Genomic DNA, 12,247 nt, shown 5'->3' on the forward strand with positions numbered 1-12,247 from the left:
CAACCCGCGTGGGCCCCAGCGCGCCTGCGCGGGAGAAAGCTCCGCCCCCAGATCGCGGGTCTGCAAGGAGGGTGGGCGTGGCCTGCGTGGGGAGACTGAAATCTCAGAGCTGGAAAGCTGCAGGCGCTGGGGTCTGTCTCTTTATTTCGCCGAGTTTCTAGGTCAGCGGTACACTACGTGGGCCTACCGTAGGCGGAAGTATGTCTTCCACCTGGAGCCCTAGCCCTCTAGCAGCACAGGGGTGCAGCTGACACACCCGGGCTCCCGCTTCCCGCCCTCCACCTCGTTCCCCTGGGTCCTCGCCACTGCCAGTCTCGAAAAGGCACACAGGACAGTTTCCCAAGTCGGCAGACACGAAAGGGTTCCGATGAGAAGGTGGTGCTGAAATTGGAGGTGCCGGCTCTCGATCCCCCTGGATGGCGGGTGGGTTGAGATGGAGGCTAGGACTTGACTGGAGTGACGGCCCCCCTCCGCCGAGCGCTGGCTCAGGGGTAGGAAGCGGGCTCTGGTTTTCGGTAATCCTCCTGAATGGGGATGGCACTGCCCTCTTCCTCCCTGGGGCAGCTGTAAGGACAAGGCTCTGCAGGCGCCACTGGACTTTCTCTCGTGTCTGCAGAGGGAGAATCAGATGAGCGTTGATCGGCGGTGGAGGATGGGTGAAGGGAGAAGCGGTGAGCAAAGGCGGGCTGTCAGGAGGGCCCCAGCTTAGAGGAGGGGAAGAGAGGCCACAGGGTGCTAAAGATGGAGCTGGAGAGATTCAGTGAGGTTCCAGATTGGGAGGCAAAGCCGAGATGGTGGGGTGGGGTGCAGAAACCTGAATTTCGTCTCTTACTTAATCTATATTTTCTTTGTTGATGGAGGAACAGGGCTCCGACTATGGTGAAAGCAAGAAACATTCCAGAGAGGAGCACAAAGATGCGGATGCAATCCGCGCTGCACAGGGACCTTTGGGCTGTGATGGGATGGGCAGGGGTCACAAGGGGGTTTGGGGGAGGGCCTAGCCCTTGACTCCCCTCAGCCCAGCCCTCCTGTCACCCCTGCCTCTCCCCTTTCCCCACCTTCCTCCCCTACCCCCACCATTGGACCATGTCCTTTCCTAATCCCTGGACTCTGCTTCTCTCTCTTCTTACCCCTGTTCCTAGGAGCTTTCTGGCTGGCTCCTGGACCCTCCTGTGTGCATTCTCTCTCTCGGGGTGGGGAGTGGGGAGAAAACTCACGTGGCCAGTGGGTAGAGAGAGTTGGGGCAGGCAGCCATCTGGAATCAGCCAGAGTCCGAATATGCTGGCCTGTCCTGGCCTCTGGTATCTCTGGAAAAACAGAGACAAGATGGGCAGCCGCAGGGGGCCCCAGAGGGCACAAGGCTAGGCTGAGGGCCTAAGCGGGCCTGGGGGAGACGCGAAGGCCGAGACAGGCGGGCGAGGCAACATTTGTGGGACTGGGCATGGGAGAGGGGGTGCTGGTTGGGGTGTGACCCTTACCCCCAATGACCAGACGAAGAGTTGCCTAGAACTTACCTTCAGCATAAGGTGAGTGGGAGGGTTGTGGGTGTGGGTCTGGGGCCTGGGCTGGACCAACACACTCTGTACACTCCTTGTCCCTGCACTGCCAGCCCTCGGGGCAGGCACACTCCGAGTTGGCGGTGAGGGAGCAGTTTCGAATGAGAAGACCTGGTGACAGAGGAGAGGGAGGGAACACACAGGGTCCACTGGCTTAATCCCCTTCCCCCCCCCCACCGGCCTGCCCCTCCCCCACTGTCACCCAGTGCCTTTGCCATTTGTGTTATTGTTATTCAATGAAAAACTCAGACCTTTTAGAAAATTCACGGTTCAGAAGTAGAAACAGCTTACATGATTTTTCCTCTCACTGACTGATGCTTTTAGAACTTCTTATTGAAGTCTACTTATAGAGAGGTATACATGTCACAAGTGTGAAGCTTGAGAACTGGGACAAGTTGGACTCACAGGTGTAACCAGCACCAGATTAAGAAACAAGATGACCAGTCGTGTTCCTTTCTAGTCACTAACACCCTCCCCACCGAGAATAGCTACTGACTTCCTAACACCACAAGTTGCTTTTGCCAGTTTTTGAGCTATATGCGTGAATCATGCGCGTGTGCTCATTTGTGCCTGGCTGCTTTTACTCAGCTCTTTGCGAGATTAATGCGTAGTGTTGAGTGTGATTGCAAATCGTTCGTTCTCACTGCCATCTAGTGTTCCCCTGTGTGAATACACCACCATTTATTCATCCGTTCTACTGTTGGTGTGCATTTGGGTAGTTTCCAGTTTTTAGCAATTGGACATGGTGCTGCTGTGGTCCCCAATAGGTTTTTAACTTTACTGACATCCTTTGCCTCTAAAATATAAATTGTATTCAAGGGTAGAGGGCAGGTGCTGCGTGGCTGCCAATTGGTGATACTGGGGGAGGTAGGTAGGAAGGGCGCTGCATGGGTTGGGCTCACGGGTGTTTGGGGGTGAGAAGAGAAGTGTGAATCTGGGGAAGGTGATGGCACCCGGATGTGGGCCAGGCCTGAGCGGGAGCCTGGTGGGGCAGGGTGCACTCATGAGAACCCAGGGAGAGGAGCCCTGACAGGTGGGAGAGGGGTGCAGAAAGGGACGTCTGAGGATACCAACCCTCCCAGTTTCTTTAGCGTGCGCCTTTTGTCAGGAAAGGGTGTAAATTCCTTCTCATCTTTATGCCCCTGTGGCATCTCCTTTCTGAATTCTGACTCATGGTTGCTACTAGAACTTGGTTTCCTTGTGGCTCACCAGGAATTGTGAGCCAGTCTGGACAAGGATCTGCACAGGAAGAGCAGTGATGGAGGAGGGAACGGTGGTGGTGGAGACGGGAATAGGTAGGAAAGGTGAAGAAGATCAGGGAGGGTATCTACCCAAAGGGATGGGAAGGGTTAAAGAAGGGGCTGGGATTGGTTAAAAAATGAGTGAAGTGCCATTGTTTTCAATGGAGTCTCCGGAAACCTGGGAGTTCTCTTCACCATGTATAACCTGTGCACAGAATTCCATGCTGATTTCAGGCACTTGTCCGTCTTACAGATGGGAATACTGAGGTCCAAGAGGACCAAACCCATTCAGCCTCTTTCCAGTGCCCTGCCTGAGTGCTTCAGGGATCTGTGGGCTGAATCTCACAGTGGAGGATCGTGGGTTGGGCTGGTCTGGAGCAGAGTGGAGGGAGCTCGGACTGGCTCAGTATTGGGAAAAGGCCTTCCACTGGGACCTGCAGAGTGAGTTGGGGAGGCTTTGACTAAAAAAAATACCAATTTTGCCCAGGTTGTTGCCAAGAAGAGAGAAGCATCCGTGAACAATCATATCTGTAAGTTAAGTAGACTGAGGAACACCTCTCGTGTATTTCATATGTTGCCGTTTGACTGATTTGCAGCAGCAAACCCTTGTATTTATTTTCAAGAATACAGTATTAAAAGGCCTAGTCAGACCAATGCATTTACAGGCGAGTAATGTGGTTCAGCTAAATAGTCCTCCAAAGTGTCCTGCTGGAGAATATTTGTTCAAAGGGGCCACTTTAGATCTGCTGATGTATGTACACTGGTACATACATAGTTTCTAAAATTGTAGCTAAAATGGAGAAATGATGAAAGTATTCATAACACAGCTGCTGCTATTTCATTTCTTAATTTTAAAAAAGGTGAAATTACAAAATACATAAAGACACAAGCCACATACACATTCATTTTCCTGAATTGGCTTTTGGACAAAAAAAGGTTGTTATCCACTGACTGGTATTGCTATGTCCTTAGAAAGATGTTTTCCAAGTTCCAGACAAATGTGCACTCTGAGAATACGGCCCGTTCATCAGTGGGGAGGAGGCTCGTCTAAGATCTCGGGTCCTACAGCAACTTCCTACTTTGTATTGTCTTGATCCTAGCCATAGACCCCTTCTCAGCAGACCCTCAAATTCTGCTTGCCCCTTCCCTGAATCACTCCATCACAGCTCTCCCTACCACATCAACACACACCGCCCAGGGTGCCCCGTTTCCCACCACGGGCTCCACTTGCTGTAGCCTTGAAGCAACTGAAGCTCCTACTCCCCCTCTCTTTGCTTCTCCGTACCCACTCTGCTCCCCCAAATGCTTGCCCATCTCACCAGAGGTACAGTGCCGGCAGCTCTCACAGTGGGGCCGGGTGTGGTGGTCTGGCGAGAAGGAGACCCCCGGTGTACACGGATCACACTGAGTAGCCTTTTCATGCTGGTCACACTCTTTCACCAGGAACGTTCCTGTGAGCAGAGGTCCAGGGTCAAGGCCCAGGGAAGGCGGCTCCCTCACCCTCTTCAAGGTGCTGCCTCTTGGCCTCTGCAGGATTCTGCTCCTTGCTTGAGCTCAGACTCCCTCTCTGCGTCCCTCCACCCCAAGCCTGGTCCTCTCTCTCCATACTCAGCTAGACCCTGGCAAGGCTTCCTCTTACCTGGCTCACACATCTGGCAGCACCGTTCTCCTTGAGCCAGGTAATGCTTTTCCGGACAGCTCTTGGAGGCTGGGGTCACTGAGAGCCCTGCCAGGGTCCCCAGAACCCACAGCCAGCAGGGAGGTGGCCGGGCCATGGCTACTGCCCGGGGAGCTCTTCCTGCCCTGGCTGCCGGCTTCAGGCCTTGGGGGAGCTGGCACCTCCCCAGCCAGGCGCTGGCGCCTCTTCTTTGCACCTCCTGGGCCTGTTTTCTCAGTGTTGTCCCCGAGCTGGGTGACAGGCTGGCCTTTGATGCAGTTGAAGTTCTACTGTAGCTGTTTCTCGCTCAGGCAGCTACCGCCACCCCTCCCCCTTTCCCATGCGCTGGGTACTGGGTGCTGGGAAAGCATTAAAGGGCAAACTCTGTCAGAAGACCTGCTCTCTTCAGAGACGCCCCCAACACGCCAGCCTCTCCATGACCTCTGTCTCTCTTCCACTCGTGAAGAATTGAACTCTGTCCGCCGCTTTTATAAAACGTTGGATGTGTGTGGACACGCACGCTCCTATTCAAGCACCTGCACACAAAGATGCCCACGTTGCCCCCCTGTTCACAGCTGCGGGTCCCCACGCCTCTTCCCACACCGCTTCTTACACAAAGATCAGCAGTTTAGGGAAGGCAGGGAAACCAGAACTGAGTACGGGTCCGCGCACTCTTATCTGAAACTCTTGGGGATCGGACACGTTCGGAATTTTTCAGATTTGGGGAAGAAACCAGCACCACACGACACCCTCACGGGGCTGGAGGAGCGCTCACCACCAAGCACAGCATTTCTGCAGCAAGACCGTTGACTCTTTCAGTGGGGATGGATAACAAGTCTAGCCAGCCTCACATCAACTGACGTCTGGTTTCATGGCCAAAAGAGTTTGCTGTGGGATTGATTGTTCAGAGTTGCAAACAAGGGACTTAAACCTGTGCCTCTTCTCTGTCAGGCTGTGTGCTAGGAGCTCACACATGATCATTTAACCGTCCTGCCAGCCTGTGGCACGGGTGCCACCCATTCCCAGCTGGCCCCCCTCACCCTCCTATCGTCTTTATCCTCCCCTTCCCACCTCTGGCTGTGTTCGCCGCTGGTCCTGGAGCGCCTGGGCGTCTGCTCTCCCAGCCGTGGGCACTTGGGATTAAATGTTGATCCTATCGGTCATTGTCTCCCTATTTCTGTGGTTCTCCTGGGAAGACTGATTTGGGGATATTGGAAATAGCTGGACTTTCCCCTCTTTGAGTCCCAGGAACACATGGGTCATACAGCCCACCCCCCCCCCAACCCCTCCTCTTTCCCCAAAGACTGGCTTCTTTCTCCAGGCCATTTTTTCATTCAGGGGCTTTGCCGTTGTTTCCACAGTGCTCATAAAATCTCACACCCCTGGGGCTCCTCTGTTAGATCTGTTCTCTGTCTCATTCTTCGGTTTCCTTTCTCTTCATTTTTTCCATCCTCCTGTCTTTCCCCGACCTCCTCTACTCTTCAGGACGGTCCTCTCAAGTGGGAAGCCACGCAGGGGTGTGATTTGAAGAGTTACTTGTGCAAAACCATCCTTTTGACTATATCTGGCCGGGTGCCTGAATTCCCTCCTCAGAGAGCGTTACCCTTGGGACCTGAGGATTTTGCTGTCATGAACAGTCCTGCACGCATTCCCAGATTATGGTCTATATCTTCACTGTCAGTCTTTTTTTTCAGCCACACGGCTTGTGGGATCTTAGTTCCCCCATGAGAGATTGAACCCAGGCCCTCGGCAGTTAGAGCTCAGAGTCCTAACCACTGGACCGCCAGGGAATTCCCTTCACTGTTAGTCTTTTTTTTTTTTTTTTTAAAGAAATCTCCATTTTAATTTTTATTTATTTATTTATTTATTTTTGGCTGTGTTGGGTCTTCGTTTCTGTGCGAGGGCTTTCTCTAGTTGCGGCGAGCGGGGGCCACTCTTCATCGCGGTGTGCGGGCCTCTCACTATCGCGGCCTCTCTTGTTGCGGAGCACAGGCTCCAGACGCACAGGCTCAGTAGTTGTGGCTCACGGGCCTAGTTGCTCTGTGGCATGTGGGATCTTCCCAGACCAGGGCTCGAACCCGTGTCCCCTGCATTGGCAGGCGGATTCTCAACCACTGCGCCACCAGGGAAGCTCCACTGTTAGTCTTAAACTTCAAGGCGGGCATGGAGAGACGTGTGGGGATGGAGGAGACCCTGGAAGAATGACAAGGTGTTGGGGACCTTTAGGGAGAAACTTGCCAAAAGGGGGAACTGAGGATGCTGGGAACTAGCAGCCTCCACTAGACCCTGGGCTCCCCCTCGGGGGTCTCCGTTCTCTGGGCCAAGGCCCATTCCCTCCTCTACTCATCACTTCTCTGGGCGGCTGGGGGGAGGGTAGGAGCAGGGTCTGCCTGGCTCTCCTGGAGTACTGCTGGCCAGGAGGAGGAAAGCCAGTTTTCTGGCCCTGTCTCTTTTCTGGATGAATGGAATGACTTCATCTGCCTTCTGTGCTTTTTGCACCAACTTCCGGTGGGCCTTGGCCTGTTCTGGGCTGGCCCCCTGGACTGGACAGCCTTTTCTCTTCTCTACAGACCCTGCAGGTGCAGCCTGCTGACCTCTCTCCCCACCAAGTCCTCCACCATCTCTTTCTCTTTTGGGGTTCAGCTTCTCCCCACTCCCGGCTGGGCCGAGATACATGGTCTCTTCCCAGCAGCTCCCTCCCTTTCTTGCATCTACGGAGACAGGCCGCAGAAGCCCTTCACCTCTGACAACTTTCATTAGTTTTGAGAAGGTAATCTGGAGCAGGGGAGGCAGCCTGGATGTCAGCTGGGGTCCCCTTACTCCTTATCCCTAGACAAGACACCCCGCGTCTTCTGGTCAGGGCAGGTCCCGGGCAGAGTGGGAAGAGGCAGTGCTGTGGACTTGCATGGATTCCAGTGGGTCCGGTGTGATGGTCACCTCTGCTTCTGCTTCCTCTTTCAGCTGAAGCTTTGTGCCTGCCTCTCTGCTCCTGGGTATTCCCGTACCTCTGCCCCACCACAGGCCCCAGATTGGGGACACAGGGCTTTCCTGAATTTTCCTCTGAACCAACTATAAGCAGAAATCTGTTAGGTGTGGCAGAATTTTGCTGAAGCTTTAGATCTCATAAGGATACAAGTTAAATTGCATTTTGGATATTCTGGTTCTTAATGGTCCTTCCCACGAAGCAGTAGGGGCACCGAGCATCCTGGCTGTCCTCTCTCCTCCTTTTGCCACAGACTGCCTTTCAGAAACCTGTCAGGCAACATCCCTCCACTCTCTTCCGTCCCTAATCCCCATATCAGTCTTGGCCCTTTATAAATCTGTAATCAAGTCCTCAGCGGAACTAAACTCTCCCTTAGAAGGAAGTTCTGTTCTATTACATAGACATCAGAAATCATATTCCCCAGCCTTATCAACCAAACCCTTAGTTTTTCTAGTCTTCTTTGTCTTCCACTCCATTCCTTCTTCTCCCGACGCCCCCAGGCCCCCAACACTTTAGATACTCCTTCCCAGCAAGGCTTTGAGAGACCAACTAGGCGGGACAGTGGGGTGGGCTGCTTAAGGGTCTGGGTGCTCGCATCCCAGTTCTGTAGTTTGCACCCCTGGGACTCCTCAGTCTGGGTGACACGGGGGACTGACCAACTCTGGGCAGTTCTTCCAACCTCTGACCACTTTTCAGTATTTCAATCCCAGCTCCTAGTGTCTCCTAGCATGTAAGGAGACATCTCCTGGCATATTAGATGGTCCAGCCTCAGCTTTGTTCCCTGGCAGTTCTATCCACAATTATAAAATCGAAGTTTTGGAGGGCCCAAGGCCACACTGACCTTGTAAATTCCACTCCTCATCCATTTGACAGGGATTTGTTGCATGTCCATTCTGTGTCAGGTACCGTCTAAGTAATGGGACACAATGATGAAAAAAAATAAACAGCTGGTTTCTGCCCTTGTGGGGCTGACACAACAGTGAGAGGCAGGCGTTGATCAGATAATGTCTAAGACACATGTGAAGTTCTTAGCAATGGCCATTATTGCCGCACCATGAAGGGGAGAGTCAGGGTGCAGGGATGGGAGGGTTGGCGGGTGTTTCAGCCAGGAAGCAGAGTTTAGCTGAGGTATGTGGGCTCTGAGCTCCCACCTACCTGAGAATTGTTTCTTCCTTTGGTTTGGGTTTCCAGACACCACCCTATTCTTCCTTTGACCACTTCTCCTCTTTTGATCAGTGGTAGTTTTTCTTTTCTTAAATACAGATTATATAAAATAGGGGTGATCTGTCCCTTGAAGGCTTGGTAGAATTGTGTGTGTGTGTGTGTGTGTGTATTCTGAGCGTAGGTTTTTCACTACTGATTTAATTCAGATTTTCAGTTTCTTCTGGGGTCAGTTTTGGTAGGCTATATTTTTCTGGGAGATTGTTTATTTAATCTGTTTTAGATTTATGGCCATAAATGTTTAAAATCACCACTAGATCTGTAGTTATTTTCTCTCCCAATATTTGTTTATAATTTCTCATTTTTTCTTGATACACTTTGCCAGAAATAAGTCTAATTTATTTATTCCTTCAAAGAACCACCTTTTGATTTCATTGTTTCCCTATTTTTTTTTTTTTTTTGCTTTGTTTCATTTTACACTCTGGTCTAACTTTTATTCCTTCCTTTTACTTTCCTTGGGTTTATTCTGCCTTTCTTTTTTCTAATTTCTTGAATTGAATGCTTGGTTCATTAATTTAAAATTTTCTTCTTTTCTAGTATATACATTTAAGGCTATAAACTTCCCTCTAAGAATGGCTTTAGCTATGTCTCATAAGTTTTGCTACATTGTGTTTTTATTATTGTCGATTTATTTTTCCCCATTATTATTTATTTTTGACCTATGTATTATTTATAAGTATATTTTAAAATGTCTAGATTTAAGGTTTAAAATGTTCTCTTTTATATTAACTTAAATTTTATTTTAACGTGGTCAGAGAATGACATCTATACGTGTAATATGGTAGGCAGAATGCTGGTCCCGCAGTGATGTCTCTAACTCTGGAACTGAATATATTTTGTTACATGGCAATGGGGAATTCAAGCTGCAGACAGGATCAAGGTTGCTGATCAGCTGACCTGGAGTTGGGAAGGTTATCCTGCATTAGCTAGGTGGACCCAATGTAATAGCAAGTAAAAGAGAGAAGGAGAGAGAACCAGAGAGGTGTCAGCGTGAGGAGGATTCAGCCTGATGCTACTGACCTTGAAGATGGAAGAAGAGGGCTATGAGTCATGGACACCTCTAGAAACTAGAAAGAGCAAGGAAACTGATTCTCCCCTGGAGCCTCCAGGAAGAAAGAAACACAGCCTGCCGACACTTTGATTTTAGCCCAGTGAGAGCCATTTTGGGCTTCTGACCTATGGAACTCTGATAGTAAATTTGGGTTCTTTTCAACTACTAAGTTTGTGGTAATCTGTTATGGCAGCTACAGAAAATGAGAACATATAGATCCTCTGGCATTTGTTTGAGATTTGCTATGTGGCCTAGTATGTGACTGTAAATGTTCCATATGTGCTTAAAAAGAGAAGTATATTTCTAATTCATGGTCTCCAAACTTTTTTGATTTTGTATTTCATCAATAAAATGATTTTGAGCATGTATCCTCAAATATATGCAATATTTAAATATAAATTATAGGGACTTCCCTGGTGGTCCAGTGGTTAGGACTCTGTGCTCTCACTGCTGAGGGCCTGAGTTCAATCCCTGGTAGGGGAAATAAGATCCTACAAGCCACGCGTCACAGCGAAAATAAATAAATAAATAAATAAATAAATGTCATAGATTATATACTCAAAGATATATAATAATATATAATACTCAAATATAATATAATATACAAATATATATTAGTATAAAATATAAATATAATATAATAATACTCAAATATAAATTTTATATTAGTATAGACATTAAATAGGATAAGATAAAATTACATAGTCACATATAAAAATATAAAAAGGATGAGATAAAGTTGGAGAAAACAATATTTAAAGATAATATTTTTACTGATTTACAGCAAAAGATCTTTTTGTTCTCACTGAAATATTAATATATAACAAAATCTTATACAATATAACAATATTTAGTAATAATATATTTAGTAAGAGCAATGTGATTTAATGTGTTTCATTATTTTTTAAAAATCTCGCTACAATACTTTACATATAGTGACTAGGAGCTCGGGGTCTAAGTTCAAATATTTGGTTTTAATGCCTGACCTGGATGAAAAGGGGCTCTAGGTCAGACTGTTTCAGGTGAGTTTTCTGATCTTGAATCTTGAGTCCATCAAGGCTTTTTCTGTTGGAATACTCGGGGACCCAGGTCAAGGGCATGTTCCTTCAAAGTGGTTTTGCGGTTGATTTTACCAGACACTCAAGAGATATTACTGGCCTGAAACTAATTTCTATGTTATTTTCTTGGAGGCAGAGGAGGTTTCCAACCATGTGGATAATATAAATTCGAGGGCTTCCCTGGTGGTGCAGTGGTTAAGAATCTGCCTGCCAATGCAGGGGACACGGGTTCGAGCCCTGGTCTAGGAAGATCCCACATGCCGCGGAGCAACTAAGCCCGTGCGCCACAACTACTGCACCTGCACTCTAGGGCCCACGAGCCACAACTACTGAGCCCGCATGCCTAGAGCCCGTGCTCCGCAACAAGAGAAGCCACCGCAATGAGAAGCCCGCGCACCTCAACAAAGAGTAGACCCCGCTCGCCACAACTAGAGAAAGCTCATGCGCAGCAACGAAGACCCAACGCAGCCAAAAATAAAATAAATAAATAAATAAAACAAAATGAATTTGAACCCTAAATCTGAGTGAGCACAGGCTTATAGTTATACATTTTCAAGACAATTTTTCCTTCACCCAAAAGGCAGATGGAAACAGACAAGCTTCCTTGCTGAGGCTCCGTGTTGGTGAGTGGATTTTTCTAGAGTTCCCCTAAAGGTGTCAAGCTTTATGTGGGAAGGTATGTTTTCCAGCTTCCGGTCTGGCGGGGCCCAGGGTCTTCTCTTCTGGACCCACGTGGGTGTTAAAAGACTCAGCCCCCAGGGGACCAGAGCCTCTCTTTGGCAGCTCATGCACCTCCCCCAGCAACACCCATTTCTGCCTGCTTCTCTGGCACCTGGCATTTCCCTTCCTTTGTTGAGGGCTTAACTCTTCGTGTAAAAGATTGTTATGTAGCTTTTCAGGGCTTTTTTTTTTTTTTGCCGGAGCCAGAAGTCCCCTCTTCACAGGTGTTCTGTGGCCCTCTCCTCCCTGAGCACTCTTTCTGCTCTAGGGCTTGTGATTGTATGTGATATATGGTTTAAAGAATTAATTTTGGTTTAAGACAAAACTGATTTCTGGACTCAGATATTGTGTAAATTGACATGTAAGGTTTGAGTGCTGACTGTTGAGGTTTTCTGACTACGAGTTATGAAGCCACCAAAGGGCAAAACCAGTAAGGGGAAATTCTCAAAGACATCAGGGCAAGGGGACAGATGAGGGTCCCAGGACCCATACCCACCTAGACAGGAGGATCCTGGGGTAGGTGGAGCGAGTATGGTTTTCAGAATAACACAGATTGGTGGTCCAAAAGCACCTCTGCCAGTTACTACCTGAATCATCTCAAGCGAGTCCCAGGACCTCTCTGAATCAAGTCTGCATCTGCTTGGGGATTGTGTCATGTTGGGAGAATTAATTGTAACGATACGAATGAAGTGCCTTGCCCCCTTTGCGTACTCAAGAAATGTTCATTCCTTCCCTCCCTTTCTTGGTGTTTGAGGCTGCA

At 49.0% G+C, this 12,247-nt stretch overlaps 1 protein-coding gene across 2 annotated transcripts; it reads right to left on the reverse strand.

Moving 5' to 3' along the window:
* Positions 1–113: 113 nt before the first annotated feature.
* Positions 114–10,909, reverse strand: CD27 (CD27 molecule). 2 transcript variants are annotated; one of them, XM_082420361.1, is made up of 6 exons: positions 4,437–10,909; positions 4,117–4,248; positions 1,515–1,667; positions 1,218–1,307; positions 833–952; positions 114–610 (listed from the first exon to the last, which is right to left on the reverse strand). In XM_082420361.1, the coding sequence occupies exons 1-6, from the start codon at positions 4,570–4,572 to the stop codon at positions 486–488; spliced, it is 756 nt and encodes a 251-aa protein (XP_082276487.1). In that variant the 5' UTR covers positions 4,573–10,909; the 3' UTR covers positions 114–485. The 2 variants fall into 2 exon arrangements, with proteins under 2 accessions (XP_082276487.1, XP_082276488.1); XM_082420362.1 differs by having other exon boundaries at positions 1,515–1,705; positions 4,083–4,248.
* Between the last annotated feature and the right edge of the window lie 1,338 nt (positions 10,910–12,247).

Source organism: Balaenoptera physalus (assembly GCF_965194825.1).
Source record: "Balaenoptera physalus genome assembly, chromosome: 13".
NCBI lineage: Eukaryota > Metazoa > Chordata > Mammalia > Artiodactyla > Balaenopteridae > Balaenoptera > Balaenoptera physalus.

Excerpts from the sequence above, each read along its gene's own strand:
- CD27 (XM_082420362.1), bottom strand. The coding sequence starts at position 4,572 with ATGGCCCGGCCACCTCCCTGCTGGCTGTGGGTTCTGGGGACCCTGGCA. Across the intron at positions 1,706-4,082 it reads CATTTGGGGGAGCAGAGTGG|TGGACCCTGTGTGTTCCCTC; the intron begins GTACGGAGAAGC and ends GGATTAAGCCAG. Across the intron at positions 611-832 it reads ACAAAGAAAATATAGATTAA|ACACGAGAGAAAGTCCAGTG; the intron begins GTAAGAGACGAA and ends CTCCCTCTGCAG.